A 19,061-nucleotide genomic window follows, 5' to 3' on the forward strand; every position below is an offset into this window, starting at 1 on the left:
TGCCTCATTCCACAGTCAAAGCAATTTGTTCCTTTTTGTCAGTGTTTGCCTTATTTCTTCTCCCTCTGGCTTACCCGGTCACCGTCCATCTCAAACATAGGTGCAGCCTCAGTTCTCCCTGGTCCCCAAGGATCTGCCATCACCTCTGAGCCCTTCACTGACATTCTGAGTGGGGATCAGGGACCCCAAGGATGTATCCTGGACATCCATGTTTTGCTTCTGGCTTTTCCATCCTGCCTTTCCAGTGGTCAATTGGTCCTTCAGATGCAGCAGCAACCTAGGACTGGGGCTTGCCAAAATCTTCATCCAGATCCTTGCCAGTGACTCATACCCCAGATAACAAATGCCCTATCTGAGCTGTGATGAAGTCCACTCCCCTCTCCCGCCAGTTTGCTGCCATTGGGCTCCTCCTGGCTGAAGGGCCACCTTAGCTACTGGTTGCCATAACTCAGAGAGGCAGGCACGCCCTTCAACATGTCTTCAGGTATAAATCTCTTAATAGGCCACATTGGGAGATCCAGAATTAACCCATATGGAGAACTTTATTAAACAGTGACATTAGAACAACACAAAGCTTTGTTTATGTTTTAAATAAAATTCCTCTGTCTCCTTTTATAAATTACTTTATCATCTACAACTAAAGATTTCAACAGTCCAAGAATGAAAATTGGGCTATCCCATCTATCCTGTCTCCATTCCCCAAACTCCATCAAAACACACAAATGAAATCTTCACCCATGTTAAGTTCCTGACTTTGAAGCAACATTTTTTTTTTTAAAGTGACTCAGCCCTTGTAGTGTTGTTGTTTGGGGAGGTCACCACTCTTTTTATTTTTTAAATTTATTTTATTGATTTATTTATTTTTGGCTGTGTTGGGTCTTTGTTGCTGCGCACGGGTTTCCTCTAGTTGCGGTGAGCAGGGGCTACTCTTCGCTGTTGCGAGCGGGGGTTACTGTTTGTTGCGGTGCACGGGCTTCTCATTGCGGTGGCTTCTCTTGTTGCGGAGCACGGGCTCTAGGTGCGCGGGCTTCAGTAGTTGTGGCTCGCGGGCTCCAGAGCACAGGCTCAGTAGTTGTGGCGCATGGGCCCAGTTGCTCCGCGGCATGTGGGGTCCTCCCGGGCCAGGGCTTGAACCCATGTCACCTGCACTGGCAGGCGGATTCTTAACCACTGAGCCACCAGGGAAGCCCGTGAAGCAACATTTTTGAACCAACCCTAACACTTAGCCAGGGGTGAGTAAAGGAAACACCCGTGAATCTCTGACCACAAAGACACACTTACAGGTTTTGTCATAATAAACACATGCTGTATTATTCTCTCAAAGTGTCTGCAATTAGCTGATAAATCTAAGGAGTGTATAAAGGGCCAAAAAATTTCAGCCAAGGGCTGTGATTCAATCCAGTAAAAACACAGCTTTCCCAATCTTAACTTAAAACATCTGGAAGGGATGCATTGCAGCCAATGGAGTAAAATTTATCAGTGAGGGGCATGGGCAGGACTTGTCTGGGACTGTAGCTTCTATGAGTTAGAAATGTCTGGTTTCAAAAGGTAGGAAGTCACAATGGCATGGGGTGGATTTGGGGGGTTCCTTTGGTTATTAGCAGCCCAGACTGTACAGCAATCAGTCTGTCCGAACCTCAGCAGACAGCAGATCAGCCTAGGGACTGGAGGCTGCATGGGGGTGGGGAGGCAGAGGATCCCTCCCCGACCTGGGCACTGGTAGCCATGGAGGAGGTAGAGACACAGCACTGGGAGATGGATGAAGGGAAATCACTAGACCGAGTGGAAAGAATTCACACAGGGTTGGGGCGACGTCAGAGGAGATAGTCTAACTGACCTCTGATGGAGACTGGCTAAGACTACCACATGCCTCAAGCATGATCCAATGTGAGGAGTTGGGTCCTGGTCCTGCTCCTGGTCCTGTACTTACCTGACCTGTGGTCCTTGACAAGTCCTTTAACTAGTCTGAACCCCAATTCTGGGAAACAGTTTAACATACTAATAGTTTAGTATTAAACTAAATTGGAGTCGAATTGCTTGAGTCAACTCACTCATGAGCACTGTGACCTTGGGCAAGTTCCATAACCTCTCTGAGTCTCTGTCTCCTCATCTGTAATAGTGGGATAAGAACAGCGCCGACTGCATGAGGTTGTTCCGTTGGAAGATTAAATGAGATAATATAGGCAGACTCCATAGCACAGGGCCTGGAAGTTCTCAAATAATGGTAGTTTTAATCTTAAGAACCTGGGCTCTGGAGACAGAAAAAATAGATTTGGGCTTTAAATAGATTTATGTCCAAATACAAGCCCTATCACTTACTGGACATGAGGATTTGGATAAGTTATTAAACTTCTGAATCTCAGTTTCTTTTTCTGTAAAATGAGAACAAGAAAAACACCTCAAAGGGCTGTCTGGTGGTAAAATGAGTAATAGACATGAATGCAGAGATATTTAGTTTGTAAAATCAATAGAACTTAGGTGGTAAAATTCATATTGGATTAGAGAGTGAGGAAAAGAGTGAGATTAAGGAAAACTGACAAGGTTTTTATTTTATAGACAGAACTAGACAGATGGGATTGGTCAACAAATAGTATTTAACAACCTTAGGCCATCAGCCAAAAGTGCCCTTCATGAAAACAAGGCACCAGAAATGTGCTCAGAACAACCTTAGTAGTAAAGCACTTAGTAGGATGTCTGACACATATTCGGTTCTCAAACAATGGTAGCTGTGACTGTTACCGCTGTTATTACTGCTACTACTGCTATTACTCTCGGGCAAAGATGGTTAGCTCATATCTGCTTCTATCCTATCACCTATCACTGGCCCCTTGCTAAGTCCTATTTGCTGAAAATGCCTGAAAGATGGCTAATAATATTTTCCTGCTACCTTTTGGGCAGATTTCAAAAAGAAGATATATGGGTAAGCACGTTTGAAATCTGCAAAGAACTCTATTGTAAGTACATGGGTTGTTACTGGTAGTGACACTCCTGCACACCTCATGAGAGCGTTGGGGGAGTAAAAGAGGCAGCAGATGTAAAAGAACTTTGCCAAGTAATAAGGGCTGCTTAATAGACTTAAAGTGAAATCGGACTTCCCTGGTGGCACAGTGGATAAGAATCCGCCTGCCAGTGCAGGGGACGCCGGTTCAAGCCCTGGTCCGGGAAGATCCCACATGCCACGGAACAACTAAGCCCGTGTGCCACAACTACGGAGCCTGTGCGCCACAGCTACTGAGCCCGTGTGCCACAACTACTGAAGCCAGCGCACCTAGACCCCGTGCTCCACAACAAGAGAAGCCACCGCAATGAGAAGCCCGCGCACAGCAACGAAGAGTAGCCCCAGCTCGCCGCAACTAGAGAAAGCCTGCACGCAGCAACGAAGACCCGACGCAGCCAAAAATCAATAAATAAATTTATTAAAAAGAAAAAGTGAAATCCATTGTGAACCAGTCCAGGTTGTGTATATATATATTATATATAGATTCTAAAAATCTAAAGTCCTTTTTCATAAAGTTCAGACTTTATGCAGAGATTTCTCAAGAATACTTAAAGATTGTGAATATTGGCATAGAGTTGTTATGAATCCCTCCCTTACCATAAGCATACCTAATATTTTCCCCCCTAACTGCTCTGCCTCCTTCCCTAATAAAGTATCGGTCTTTATTTACTTGGCCACTTCCTGCTGGAAGACTTTTTGTGTGTTAATACAAGACCAGTTTCCTTTATCCATTCATAGTATAGGGTGCTTTTCCTTCCACATATCTAGACAGCATGTTTCTTAGTGTCTTACTTGTTGTGAAGGGTACATTCTGCTTCAAAGATGTCTGGAGCTTGAAGTAGGCTGGCCCACGGGTGGTTAACTATCTATTGCCCAATTACATCTTTCGAGTTCTCTAAGACGAAAACCTAGTTTTCCTTAACCTCACTCTCCCAGTCACCCTCCAAATCCAGTATGGATTTTGTGACCTAAGTCTACCAATGAAATATTTCTGTATTAATTCACATTTTAGTATAAATTGCTAAGAGGACTCACTGTGGTTTATAATTATATATGTATCTTTTTGATTGTTTGGTCATTGTCTATCTTCCTCAGACTATAACCTCTATAAAGGCAAGGAGATTTGTTTTTATCCACCACTGTACCCACAAGGCCTAATCTAGCACATAGTAGGCACTAAATAAACACTTATTGAATAAATCAATGGCACACTTTCTGCATGGCTTCATTAACTGACATTTTAGTATATTATGTATCAGTCTTTCTTTTTCCCTGTAAATATAATCTTTTCTGGTCTTTTAAATTAAATTAAATTTTAAATCTTTTAAATTAATCTTTTATAGTCTTTTGAATACAAGGCTATGTTCAGCATCTTGTAACATCTCCCTCTTCTTATCAAGTCTTTGGGGACTGCCTTCCCAGGAGGCCTACTTCAACACCTCCCTCTTTTTAAATGGCTTATCTTTTTAAACAATAACGTTGTAGATGTATCATGTCCCCATGTCTAAGGTCTAGATGGGCCTGCTGTGTAAAAGGCCTTGACCCCTTTATTTGGGAAAAATGTAAAAGTATATGTTTGGGGGGTGGGGCGCAGGGTCCCAGGTACACTAATATAGCTGATGGCAGAATGCACATTGGGTAAGCCTGCAGGCTATTGCTTTTACAAAAGGCCAGGGAGCTCGGGACCCAAAACTGGCTCACCCATGCCTTCAGGACTGCCAATGTTGCCCCCATGAATTCTGAAACTATTTGGTCTCTAATAAAATTTTGAAAAAAAAAAAAAGATAGTCACCTTTCCTAAGTAAAATGCACTCTGCACTTAAAATCAATAGGCATATCTATTATTAACTATGGACATTATCCTAGATTCATATCCAGTTCTACAGAATCTGAATTTAAAATAAAAATTTACTATCACACACACACATCTTTCTGGGATTCATCTATGATTTTATGTTAGTCATACATTATACCAAATAAATATTCCAACATGCAAGAAAGACATTCTTAAGAAGTTACTGAATTTTAGATAATAAAGCCCATCCTCAAAACATACAAGAATTTTTGTCTGGAGGGGGGCACCCAGCTCACTTAAATAAATGCTACTCTTCTCTCAGTTAGTTTCACACTCAACGAGAGTCTGGTGTGAAGAAGCACAGGACAAACAAGGTTCTGAAACCGAGGAAATTCATTTTTATTCCGTGAAACCACTTTCCTCTCCTGTTTTCAGAAGGAAAGCTCAGATAACTGTGAATTCCGAGACGTGGTTTATTTAGTAAGAGAAGCTCGCTGATCTGCTGAATACTGGCAAAGTCAGTGGCCCTCCTTGGGAGCTAAACCCTGCAGCGTTTCACTGGGTTTTGTTCTAAATTCTGCTCTTGCTTTTACAATGAGTCTTAACAGATTCCTAGATATAGGAGAAGGAGCTGGAGGGGTGTGGGGTGACCTGAGGATTAACTGAACGTGCCCCTCTGCAATCTTTGTAGCCTATTCAAGCAATGGGACTTTTTAAATTACATTTGGACTATTTCATAAGCCAAATAGAAAAAATAGCTTAGTTGAAATGCCTGCAAAGTCTGAGTCTAATTAAAGACTGCTGAGGCAAATGATTTTTTAAAAAGATTTTCTGCCCACTACAGAAACAACAATTGATTCTATTTATGTTTCCAGGCCTGCTAATGTGAATGGGGCACAAAATGCCATCTTTTATAGATATGGTCCTGGAAAAGAGGGTGGGGGAAGGACTAACGGGCTTTTACAAGAAACGGAGCCACAGAACTGCCCACTTGTGGTGCAGTGCAGGTCCGAACACTCTGCAGTCCTCTGCCCTGCTTTACAATGAACACATATGCACAGCCCGGCATATAAATGCACTGGACACCACGGGGAATACGACAAAGGGGGCGGTCTCTGTGACTGCACAATTCAGCGTCTGACCAGGAGGAAAGGCACGTGCCAAACAAGTGATGCCAACAATTAGTGCCACTGGAGTTCAAGGCAGGGAGAGTTCAAGGTGTAGGAGAGACCAGGGCAGGCTCCTCAGAGAAGAGAGGACAGGAGCGTAGCCTTGAAGTTGAGACAGAACTCGAGAAGGCATTCAGATGGGGCAAAGGAGGAGAGAGTGGTTTCTTCCGATCACAAATAAGGATGGGTTCTTCCAACCACAAATAAGGCTGATTAAGAGAAGGGCTGTTGCTGAAACGGGCCTTCCCCTCTGCTAGCCCTGGAAAGAGAGTTGCTTCAGTAAATTCAGGTACTTTCCAGGACTATAGGAATGTGATTCAGATTTTGATTTGAGGAAAACCCTTAGCAGCTCCTCGTGGGGTCTTGGAAGAGTAGATGGGAGGGAAGCAAGGAAGATGGGCTTTGCCTTTGTCAAAGCTTCACCAGGGCTGGATCAGGGGCTCCATTTCTTTCACCTTCCCATGAGTGGAAGGGAGAAATCAGCACAGGACATGGTTTTCATAAATAAATAAATATATATACACCATGGAATAGATTCATTCCTCAGTTTCAGTAATTTTAAAGCTTCCTTGATAACAGGATGTTTGTGCCAAAACTTGCAAGAAATCCTTGCAAATATGGTCATGTTTGCCCAATACTTGTTTATTGTTGATCAGACATGTAGAAAGCTCTAGGCGCTGACTCACCCTCGCATTAATAGGAAGCCCTACGCAGGTTTAAATATTTATTGTAGGGAAATGCTCCTAGATGGAGACGGCTTGGTGCCAGTGACTGGGTTCTCCTTCTCAGAGACACTGTGCCTGGTTCCAGGTACCGCCCTTCATTGCACAAGAAGTGGGGACAGCTGGGAGGAGTTGGCATCATGGTAACCAGGCCAAGTGTTGGGATTCAAAGCTGCAGACCCATTTCAGGGTTATCCAAACCCAGCTTTCATGTAGGTTCCCATTTCACTGCCTGCAGCACTTTTGAAAAGGCAAACAAAGACCCAGGAGCCTCGCTGGACCTTTGCTTCATATTTTCACTTGAGGGCTGGCGCTACATTCACCAGTTGTGGTCAATGGAAATTCCCCGAGGAAGCCACAATAAGGAAAGGCAAAGGCATAGTTTCTTCCTTTACAGTTTTACTGGCTTAAAGGGCTCCAATCTTCCAACCATCCAAATTTTGTCTTATTTTATCAACCAAGTTCTGCAAAAGCAAGAAGGAATTCTGTCCTCCGAGGTAGAGTCCTGAGCGAGTGTGGAAGGGAAGACGTTCCTTTCAGCCTGTGTCAAGTCGCCAGCTTCTCATGATGATGGAATTTCATCCATTGAGCAGAAACAGATTTTTCAGAGGCACTCTCCACCTAATAGTAAGCGGCAAAGAGCTCTCCTGCCCACCACCCATGGTACACTCAGATCAGAGAACCCACCTGGCTTCTGGTCTTGCCTTTGCTATAACTGTGTGAACTGTGTCAAGTCATTTCACGTTTTTGGTCTTCAGGGTCCCCTTCTCTGAAATGGAGCTGCTTCCTGGCCTACCCACCTCATTCACTAGAGCACTACGGTCACCTTGTCATGGACCTTAGAGACAGAGCTGAGTCTATTCTGGATCACCGCCCACTGCTGTGTAGTCTTGGACAAGTTAGCTCATCTCTCTGTCCTTAGAGTATGTGCTTCTCTAGAAGGAGTAATAATATCTACATTAAATGGTGGTGGTGAGAATTTGATGAGATGACTATGTAAAGTGATTTTCACAGGGTCTAGCGCCTAAGAATTCACTAAATGATGACTTTTCTTATTTTTACCTTCCTAAGGAAATAGAGGTGGGAGAAAGCCTGGGCTCTGGAGTCATGGAACTGGGTTCCAACCCTGATCTCCCCATTAGAGCTGTGTGCTCTCGTGCAGGGTATCTGAGCCTCAGTTTCTTCATCTGTAAAATGGGAATATTTCCCTCCTAGGGCTGTTGTGATTTTTAACTAGGATAATATTAAATGGGAAAAAGGAACAATGTTTGGCCCCCAAATAAGTTATCTACAGGCATTGATTTCTTTCTGCCTTTTTCCTATGTCCCACTGATGGGAGATTAAAATGGAAAACAAGTGAAGGCACTTTGAAAAATAACATGTTATGCAAATCTGAAACATAAGTACTTCCTCCTTAAAGTAGAGAGGATTGAGGAACAGTAAAAAGACCAAAACACAGGAATCAGACTGAGGAAGCAGAGAATCCGGGGACTTGATGTATCCATGCCTTGAATAATCAGCTTCTGATAATCCAATGGTGATTTTCCACTTCCTCAGACATTCACAGCCCAGTATTGTGGAAACAGCAGGCTCTCTGGACCCAGACTTCCCTCCTCCACCATTAAGAATGGGCAGACTTGGGGCAGTTTATCTAACTGCCCGCACCTCAGTTTCCTCACCTGTAAAATGGGGATAATAAGGCCCTCTTCAGAGAGTAGTTGTGGAAATGCTTAACAGAGGAGCTGGTAGAAAGAAGATGCTCAGTAAATCATAGTAATGTTTCTTCTTCTTCACAGGCCTCATGAATACTTGTCCTGAGTGTTTATTTATTCATTATCCAAAGGGAAGCTGGGTAAAGCGCCATGACCTCTAGATTCCCTGAGAGTCTTGACTGCAAGCATGATTGTTCCATTGTCAGGCTTTGTATATGGTACGTTTGCCCACTGCCCTTACAGTAAAATAGCAGAGTTTTCAAGGCTGCTCATGATTTAGCCGTTGCTTGCTGCTTCCTTCATCTTCTGTCATTTTCCACCCAAGCCCTACTCTTCTTTCATTCTGTTATATACCATCTTAGGGTTCTGGTCTGACAAGAATGTTGTATCCATGCTCTTTCGATGAACCATCCTCTACCCCAGTTTCTCATGAAGGCTCCGGTCCAGAACAGTCCGCCTCTGAGCTGCCACAGGATTCATGGTCAGGCCCCAATCCTGCTGTTAACTGTCTATCTAAATCACTATTTGGGTGTTGTTTCACCTGGTTATTACATTTCTTGTCACTTATACTGTCAAGTATGCCACACTGATCCCAGAACTTATTTACAGTAGGGGTCCCTCACCTGAGGATCCATAATTGGCACTTTCAATAATTTGCACTTTCTGTTTAAGATGGTTTCAGTGTGTTTCTGTTCCTTGCAAACACATCTTAAAGAAGATGACTGTCACGTGGACATATTTAGGATAGGATCTCCCAACTTGGGGTGGAATTATTTTTCACAGTTCTGAAAACGTAAGGTCACATCTATCAATATTGTGGAAGTACAACACCTGGGGCACTGATTAAAACGTGCAGATTTAAAAGATGCAGTTTCATAGGCTCCCTCACATACTGACTGTGAGATAGAAGCTCCTGGGGATAGGGCCTGGGAATGGGTATTGCAAACAAGATTGCCCAGGTGATTTTTATGCATATGCAAGAAAATTTAGAGGGTGAGGAGGGAAGCTGACACCAAGGTTTCTCATATGATGGTGAAGGGTCATGGAAGAGGAAATAATTCATATGTCTTGAGGACTGATTATGTGCCCGGAAAAATATTAGGTATTTTCACTAGTGTTATCTCTTGTAATCCTCAGACAAGTCTACGACATGTGTCTTTCATTAATCCCTTATACAAATATGGAACTAAGCGAAATACCTCATCTAAGGATCTATAAATGGTAAGCTGTTGGGTCAGCCTTTCAACTCTGGGCTGACCAGCTCCAAAGTTCCTACTTCTTACTCTGCTTTCCACTCTGCTGGGGTTCTAAGCAAACCTTGGAGGGAGGGGGAGGGAGCATGAGGCACATCCAGGTTGGAGGTTTCCTAGGTCAGTCTGCGGGAGCTGGGCAGATCCCAAGCTCCTGATGTGTAAACCTGGCTTAAGACCCCACTGACATCTTAAGAGTACAGTGATCCTCTGAGCACTGAATCTGCATCCTGGACCCCAAGTCTGAAGCCTCGTGAGCTCCAACTGGAGAGACCACTGTCTGTCTGCCTGGTCCCCAAACCTAAAGATGGAGGCTTCAGCAACCCTGGACTTTATTATAGGAGCAGCACACACACAGGCCTTCTGGCTGAGGCTTCAAAGACTCGCATCCTCCAATATTCCAGCTGGACCAAGGGCCTAGCCTGGGGATGGATGGTAGAAAAGAGAGGCCCAGGAAGCCAGGTCCTGTTCACTGATAGGAAAGGGATGATAAAAAACCAGGATGGGATGAAAAAGAGGGCTGGTGACGGTGCAAACTCTGGGGAACGTTGAAACCCTCATATTTTACAATGAGGGTGAAATATCACTCAGCCATGAAAAAGAATGAAAAAATGCCATCTGCAGCAACATGGATGGACCTAGAGATGGTCATACTAAGCGAAGTAAGCCAGACAAAGACAAATATCATATGATATCACTTATATGTGGAATCTAAAACAATGATATAAATGAGCTTATTTACAAAACAGAAATAGACCCACAGACATAGAAAACAAACTTCTGGTTACCAAAGGGGATAGCAGGGGAAGGTATAAATTAAGGAGTTTGGGATTAGCAGATACACACTACTATACATAAAATAGATAACCAACAAGGACCTACTGTATAGCACAGGGAACTATACTCAATACCTTATAATAATCTACAAGGGAAAAGAATCTGAGAATCTGGAAAAGAATATATGTGTGTGTGTGTGTGTGTGCATGTATGTGTGTAACTGAATCACTTTGCTGTACACCTGAAACTAACACAACATTGTAAATCAACTATTAAAAAAAAAACACCAAAAAACCAAAGGGCCACAAAAAAAAGAAAAAGAAAAAAAAAAGAATCTATGTTGTGACTCCAGGTAAGTTCCATTCATGAAATGAATAAATGTTTAATATAAAAAAAAAGAAACCTTCCTATTTGGGGATTATAGATCTAATGCAGTGGTTCCATTAAAATCACCTGATCTTAAAAATCCTGTTCAGATAATCATCAATGGGCAGCCAAGATAGAAAACCACTGGTCGAAAGTGCCTCTGACGGCCAAGCGATCTAGGCTGAGCCTGTAATGTGCAGAAAGCAGCTTGCGTTCAGTCACGGTTGGGAAAGCTGAGGTCGGTCAAGTGCACGGCATCAGCGGCAGTCCTTCCAGTATGAGAACTGCCTGAAGTTTCGCTCGCTGCCAGAGCAAGTTTCCTTTCCATTTTTAATTTTCCATTGTAGGGTAAAGAATTGGCACAGGAGAATGAGAAAAGAAACGTGTGAACGGCAGGATGGAGACGTGAAACACGACAGATATAAAGATATACAAAGAAATGTAGAAGAACACCAGCCTTAGTGAGATGGAACTGGGGTATCTACAGCAGGTCAGGGGGCAGAAAGTGCCCGGGTCTCCATTCTCAGAGGAAGTGCTCTACTCACTGAGTGGATGATGCCTTGCAGGGCCTGGAAGCCATCATTTACCGGAAACACGTGGTCCTTACTGTCTGCGATCCGGGCCAGCTGAGGACACAGCAAACGCACAAGGAGATGTGTCAGGCTTGCACGTGGAGAACTGAGGAAAGCCACTGGGTCCAGGGGCCTCCATCTCCTTTTAAAACCCACAGGAACTTGAGGGCTTGCCTGGGCTCAGGGACCTCACTGAGAAGCCCTCAGTCATAATGAGATTTCCAGGGGACTTACTCTGGAGCGGGTCCGGAGGGTCGGTTCCAGCTTTTACATTTGTTTTAATACTTGTCTCCTTGGGACCAGCGGTAAGATTGCCCAGCTAGATGAACATTTGGCCTGGGTTGATGTATTTATGGATTTGGGGGCAGGCCATTGGCTTCTCTTTCTCCCATTCAACCACATTTCTGTTGGCAACTCTATTCGAGTCAAACAGACTCAAGTTTCCTTTCAAAGCAACTTTAAAAATAAATTCAAGCTTTGGTGTTGGGCGAGCCCAATGAATGGGGACCCTTATCTTTCACCGAAACTTCTCATTGAGGAAAGGACCCTTGCGATTGGTTTGGTTGCTTTGTGGAGCCGAGGACTGGAGAAAGGAGAAACTGATCTGCAGAGATTTTCTACTCCCAAACTCTGTCTAGTGCTGTGATTGCCACAGTCAGTCAGTGCCAGGATTTTTACTGATTGTAAAAGTAATACACAATCATTGGGAAATTTCAAAAAACCAGGAGTGTTCAAATAAAAAAGTTATTAATAATTCATCTGTCCATCCATCCATCCATCATCTTTCTATTACTGTTAATTTGATATGGTTTTTCAAACTTTTCCTATACAAATACACACATTTTATTTAAAAAGTACACTCATACTATTCCCATACTGTTTTGTAACCCTATTTTATTCATTTAACAACATATCCTGAACTTTGTCAATGTTATTAGAACAAAAAGAAACTATGAAGTACATGGAAGTACGTCTATTTAGGTTGCTAACACATTTTTACAATTTGCTTATTGTGAACACTTGGACAGACTTTTTTTGCCCACTGGCCAATTATTTCCATTTTGGGGCGTATTGAAATGCATTGAACCTTTAATGAGAAAAAAGGGATGTTTGCCATTTAAATAAGAAAATCAGATTTATCAAATTAAATTAAAAAAAAAAAACCAACAAGTTTTCCAAGTTAATTTCGATCTATTTTGACCTCCTGGCAATTTAACATGTACTAAGAAAGTCAACCAAAAAAGATGCTGCCTGGATGGTCTGCATTGAAGACCCTCAAGCACATTAGCAAATAAGTTCACATCCCTCACACATCCAATAATTCCCTCCCTGCTTAGCATTTCTGGAAAAATCATCCATCTAATGGGTACTTATGCTGCTGATGCACCCTCTGCACCGACTGCATGTTTTCTATCATTCACAAGCTGAGTATGCTCCCATACCTGAGGAAATCCATGCTCATACCTGTGTTTCATTGAAATCCTTCACACCCACACAGTAAACGATCGCACCAAGATCTCGGGATCTGTTAGCCTGGGCCAATGAAAGAAAAGACATTTAGAGAGAGAAGCAGTGGCAAATGTACTCCTTTTGGATCACCCAGCCTAACTGCAGTGATCAGGTATTTACTGAGCACCTACTATATGCCAGGTACCACAAGGGAGAGGGCAATCCCTGTCCCCAAAGAGCCAATTCTCCAGTGAACATCACATTCTAATGCAATATGGTGGATGTGAGGGGAGTGATTAGTCTAATGGGAAATGTTGAGGAAGAGCCACAGAAGTAGAGTCTTGATGAGAAGCTTTGAATGACGAGGGGAAGAAAAGGATACTGTAGGCTAAGATACATCATATTAAATATTCTGGGGAAATGATTATCTTTTCTATTCCTCTGATGGATTTTTATTGACATACGTTCTTCCTTTGTAGTGGCAGCGTGCTCTATCGGAAAGGATGTGACCTTTGGAATCCAACATACCTGGGTTTGACACTTGGCTTTTCTCTGTAAAGTACTTTGGACATTAAATGAGAAAATAAATGCAGAGCTCCTCACATGAGGCGTAGAACAATGCAGATACTCATCAATGTCAGCACCTTCATGAATATGGCCTTTTTTGTTCCCAAAGAAGGCACTGGGTCAATGGTATGGGATTTAAGGTCCATATTTGAGTGGGTGAACCCACGACTTTATCTACAAGTAAGTATTGAGGGCAACCTAATGAATAATATCCAGATTTTGGCTTGATTTTAATATCTGATTTATTACAGGCTCTTCCAGGTTCTTCGTTTCAGAAGAGAAAACAAAAATTGGAAATCCTTGGTATATACAGTAGAAACTTAATAAATCCTTGACAGTAAACATACAGTAGGTGCTCAATATATGCATATTGATTTGAATCGCATCCCATTTTCCCCTCTCTTAGTACTCAAACCCACTTGTGACTAACACTGAATTGTAGAAGGGGCAGAAACGTACATCGTTTTTCCTTCATGTTAGAAATATTTCTTGCTGCTTTCAGGATAAAATAAACTTTTAGGTACAGTCTAGCCCCAGCCTTCTCTGCAACGACTTCTATGGCTTTTCTCCTCTAGTTGGGCTGTATACAGAATCATCAAAAATGGAAAGGCTCATTTTCTTTATATATCCTGAGCTTTATCTTTCTTTTTCAGACATCTTCGTCCTATTGGCATTGGCACTGCAAATATTTTTCCAAGTTTGTGTGTGCTATACCTAGAATTCTTTTCTACTAACCTCTACTTTAAACCTCTGACACCTATCGTTTATTTTATATTCAGTTATTTCCTTATTAGGGTTTTTACTTTAGTTGATGGTTGTTTAGCATCCAAATAAGCCATTTTGCATTCCCATTATACAGTCAGTCTCAACTGTAGAGCATAGAAATATATTATTTCCTAGATGCTCAGGGAGCCTCTGTCATATTTACTTGTGGGTTTCCCCTTTGTGTATTTTGTACAAGTTAGGGTAGGGGGTCAGTAATGCATTTATCCACTTAATTTCCTCATGCCCTTTGCCAACAGAGGCTTCAAAAAGCTGAACAGTATTACACAGTAGAGCCCATAAAGGCAGCAACTGTGTCCTACTCACCAGTGTGTTTCTAGTGTCTAGCAAAGCGCCCGTACAGGCCAAGCTCTCAGTTAGAACTGAACGAATGAATGAATGAATGAATGCATATCAATTTCTTGCTTGTGGAGGAAGCTGAACTTAAATGAAATAGTAGTCAAGACCTTGAGATAAGTGTAATTCTCTGATTGATTCCTCCTCCAGAGGCTGGCATCTCCCTCCGTCACTGCCTGTCTTTTTCCTCATTGTGTTTCTTTCTAACTTGGCCTGAATGAGCCTTTGTCGCTATTGAGGCCTCAGTACATTCCTATGGTGAACTGGTTTCCCGGGGCCACATACACATATAGCTCAAATGTGAAATTTGAGAGAAAAGAATTTCCTAAATATAAACATCACTTTTCAACTCTTAGATAAACCTCTTTTTCTGAATCTCTTTATAAACTGAAAGCTTCATTTAGAGAAGATTCCTTCACTTGCTTTAAGGAGTGCTTTGTAAGGGCATAAAGAGAAGGAAAAAAGAAATACTGAAGGAGAGATTACAATTTACTTTTTTTACAATTACATTAATTTACAATTAATGTTCAGCTTTGGTTCTTAGAGGAAGAATTTCAGTGATTAATACATTTTGACAAAATTGGCTTTCGCATATTTCAAGTAATTCTTTTCCCTCCTGGTTTTAGTAGAAATGAAGGAAAAATAGTACCAATGGATTTGTTGAAAAGTTATATATGGTATTTCAACACTGCTTTCGAGAAAGGCATGGCAGATATATTTTGTCCCTTAAAACACAAAGTAATATGCGAATCTGTGGAAAAGGGAAAAATATCTACCAGGTGTGAGACATGAAGATTCACTTTAAAAATGAGTTATTGTTATTATCTTTCACATATGGGACACTATTTTATCCAGGGACTTTACAAAGAACACTTAACATTTTGCCCGAGTGGAAAGACTGCAGCCCATTTCAGAAGGAAGAAGCGCCGTTTCCATGTCAGACATAGGCCCGGGCCGTCGCTTACCTCCCTCTCCGAATAGAAGAAGAGGTCCTCATGCAGCTCCCCATCAGTCAGGGCGATGATGACGCTGGCTGTCCTGTATCCTGCTCAAACAACACAGACCCACTCAGTTCATCCCGCTGCACCAAGGGAAACTCCCTCTCGGCCCTGGGAGTCTGTCTCTTCGCGGCTCCCCCACCCAAGGTCAGTATTGTGAGAATCAGCAACTTTTCTTTGGGGACTCGAAGTAGCTCTGGCATGAAGAAGAATGTGGGACAGACTCTAAGGGGGAATATGTTTTGTTTCTGCGTTTCCAAGTCTTATCTTAAAAAAAAGGCCAAATCTGGTGAAATGGTTGCTGGACTGATAGCTGGGAGTAGCTACAGTGAATCAAACATGACTATTTCCTAGGAACAGTCCACATGACTCTCGCCAAGGCCCGAGGGCAAACTCGACCACCTGAGCCTTTCAGGGGTCCTTCTCACATGCTGTCCTTGACCACATATGCAACATCTGTTGAAGAGTTTGGCAAAGAGTAACAGTCATCATGATTTATAAGCTGACTGGAAGTATTACTGGAAGTATTAGTTTTGCAGTTGGCAAAACCTACTAGAATTCTTTCAGTGATTTTGAAACTTCCAGTAACATTGACGATGGTGTCTTTATAATAACAAGCGTTGCTGTTGATATTGGGTCTGACCTATTTGTTGCAGTTTAGAGCGAAAGAGGATGTGGACACCTCCACAGGCCTGGGAGAAAAATCCCCACTCTAATACTGAACGTCTTTGAAGAGATTTGCTTCAGATAAAGAAATGCTACCCGTGAAAGACAGGGTAGTAATAATAGCTAAAATTATAAGAATAATAAATATTATTTCTCTGTGCTAAGCATGCTATTAAGTACATTTTATTCCTTTTTTTCCACTTAAATGAAGGAAAGTTTAAGCCAAACTGGTATCTTAATCTAAAATCATCACAGCAATGAAGAGGCTTGGAGCTCAGAGAAGGACAAGAAAATTAAATTTGACATAAAAATCTAAGACTTTACTAACCCCTCCAAGTATGTATTAACTTAATGAATTCAACATGCAAAACTGTTCATGAGCATTACAGACTGTAGCCCATAATGAGATCTTAATTACTTTTAAATAACTTTTTTTTGTGTGGAATCATCAGGACAGTAGAATTTGACCTCATTCGTGCCATCTTTCTACACATTCCTTCTCTGTGATGAAGTCTGTGTTTAAGGATTAGAGGCAATATCCTGTGTCTTTTCAAACATGAAATTACTGAGGCACTTTTTCAGAAGGAAACACAGAAGAAAGTTAAAAAATTCATAATGGTAATTAGGAATATACTCTTACCTTGACTATTTTCATAATAAATCTGCTCACTGGCCTGAAAAACATATGAAAGAGCCATTAGACATATAGCCACTGTTTGCTACTACAAATGCCATAGTGGGCAGTGATCTCTGGTGTTGGATCCACAGTGTTGGGTCAGTCTTGATTCTTTATGTAATTCACCCAGGTTTCACTCAAATATCAATGGATGATGTCCTCTGAAGTTACCCTGGATCAATATCTTTCCTCTCATAGACTGGGACTTGTTTTGCTGAAGCCTGAAGTCATTGCAATTCTGTCTCAACCTCTGAAGAAATATATAGAAAAGGTTACCTTGGGAATAGAGAGGACTTGTGTGTGGCATGATTCATGAGTTCTGGCCAAGCATTAGCTAAGAGACCCTTCATCAGTGTCAGGGAAGGAGGAAGAAATTTCATTTATTTGGCTCTTTTGGATGGAGTTATCGTGTACACACTTATGGAAAATTGTTTTCACTCTTGCCATTGGGTGTTATTCAGTTCCTTTAATATGTGTGTCTCATCTCATCAGCCATCCCTGTGTTGATGTTTCCACATCACAATCTTCTTTTGGAGTTTAAAACTCTTTTAAAATTACCCTTTCAAATCCTTCATGCATGTAAGTGTCTCCTCCTGGCAGAACCTTCTGGAGTTCTTCTAGGCCTTGACGGATCTGTTCCCTGAAATCCAAAGACACCCTGTTAGTCTTATTAGAGCATTTTTTATTTTGCCGTTGATAGTCACATGCTTTAGTCTGCTTATCTCTGTGGATAGTCTATATTGCCCAAACAGTCCCCCAAAACCCTATAGCAGGAAAGTCTTTCTAGTAAATTATCCATTTAGGGTCGGCCACAGTGTAGAATAAGTGAGATTTCAAGGATTGAGGGAAAGGACACTTCAGGAATCTCCAGGTGCAGGTGAAAAATTTCCATTCCCTGAACAGGACAAAGTTTTCATTCTACGTTGGAAACGAGTCTTAAGACTTGTCTTCTTAGGCAACTTTATATCAAGATGCAAAGGGCTCATGTGAGCCAGAAAAAGGTGGGTACTAAGAACCCAGGGCAAGGCCACCACAAGGACCGCAGGCAGGAAGGGCAGGCATCTGGAGCAAGCTGCCATCAGAAGAGCTGTGCCAGAGAAAACCATGTAGTCAGCTTTGAAAATAAAGACCCAGGCAATCTATGCTTTCTAGGACGACCAAGAGTGTTTTCTGTGGGCTGGTGCCCATGTTTTCTTACTTTGATTGCTCAAGGTGGTAGTGGGGCAGGAAGAGGAAGTGGGTTATGGTATTGGGAAAGGGTCTGATAGCAGTGGGAGATGTAAAATGTCCACGTTCATGTTCCTGTCAATTAAATAGCTTCATACTGTGCTGAAAAGGGCAAGAAAGTGTAGTTTCTGAAAAAGAATATGAACTTCATTCATGAATAAGCCCATAAAGCGTTTGAAATTACCCTCCTCACTCTGGGGTTTCTTTAGGGGCCGAGGGTGGAGATGCACAGTTTAAATTAAGTGGGGACTACTATCAATTTTCTACATGTTATCTTCTAGGCCTACAGAGTTGTGAAATTGCATGGCAATAGAAAGTCAATAAAAGGTGCAACACCCTAGGGACTTCCCTGGTGGTCCAGTGGTAAAAGAATCCGCCTTCCAATGCAGGGGACGCAGGTTCGATCCCTGGTCAGGGAACTAAGATCCCACATGCCTCAAGGCAACTAATCTCTCGTGCCACAACTACTGAGCTCATGCACCTCAACTAGAGAGCCCATGTGCCACAACTAGAGAGAGAAAACCTGTACGCCACAACTAGAGAGAATTCCTCATGCCTCAATGAAGATCCTGCATGCCACAACAAAGACCAGACACAGCGGGCGGGGGGGGGGGGAAGCTTGGGCGAAGTGAGAGTAGCATCGACATATATACACTACCGAATGTAAAACAGTTAGCTAGTGGGAAGCAGCCGCATAGCACAGGGAGATCAGCTCAGTGCTTTTCGATGACTTACCGAGGTGGGATAGGGAGGGTGGAAGGGAGGTTCAAGAAGGAGGGGATATGCGTATTGTGTACGCATGTGGCTGGTTCCCTTTGTTGTACAACAGAAACTAAGCAGTATTGTGAAGCAATTATACTCCAATAAAGATCTATTACAAAATTAAAAAAAATAAATTAAGTGGGGAAACTTCTTTTGAGCAGGGAAAGAACCTCATGTTCACTGAGTATCCATTATATACAAGACCCTGCACAAAGATTTCTGATTTTATCCTCACA

General features: G+C 42.3%; 1 protein-coding gene across 1 annotated transcript in view; it reads right to left on the reverse strand.

Annotated features, from left to right (window-relative positions):
* The window catches only part of ANTXR1 (ANTXR cell adhesion molecule 1), a 243,865-nt gene that overhangs the window by 168,001 nt on the left and 56,803 nt on the right, over positions 1–19,061 (reverse strand). Inside the window, exons 4-8 of the mRNA XM_030877432.2 lie at positions 17,395–17,476; positions 16,801–16,834; positions 15,462–15,541; positions 12,826–12,894; positions 11,335–11,415 (exon numbers count right to left, since the gene is read on the reverse strand). Of these exons, the coding sequence (XP_030733292.1) occupies positions 11,335–11,415; positions 12,826–12,894; positions 15,462–15,541; positions 16,801–16,834; positions 17,395–17,476 (346 nt within the window). The remainder of the gene's footprint in view (positions 1–11,334; positions 11,416–12,825; positions 12,895–15,461; positions 15,542–16,800; positions 16,835–17,394; positions 17,477–19,061) is intronic.

The sequence above is a fragment of the Globicephala melas genome, chromosome 12, assembly GCF_963455315.2.
Source record: "Globicephala melas chromosome 12, mGloMel1.2, whole genome shotgun sequence".
In the NCBI taxonomy this organism is placed as follows: Eukaryota; Metazoa; Chordata; class Mammalia; order Artiodactyla; family Delphinidae; genus Globicephala; species Globicephala melas.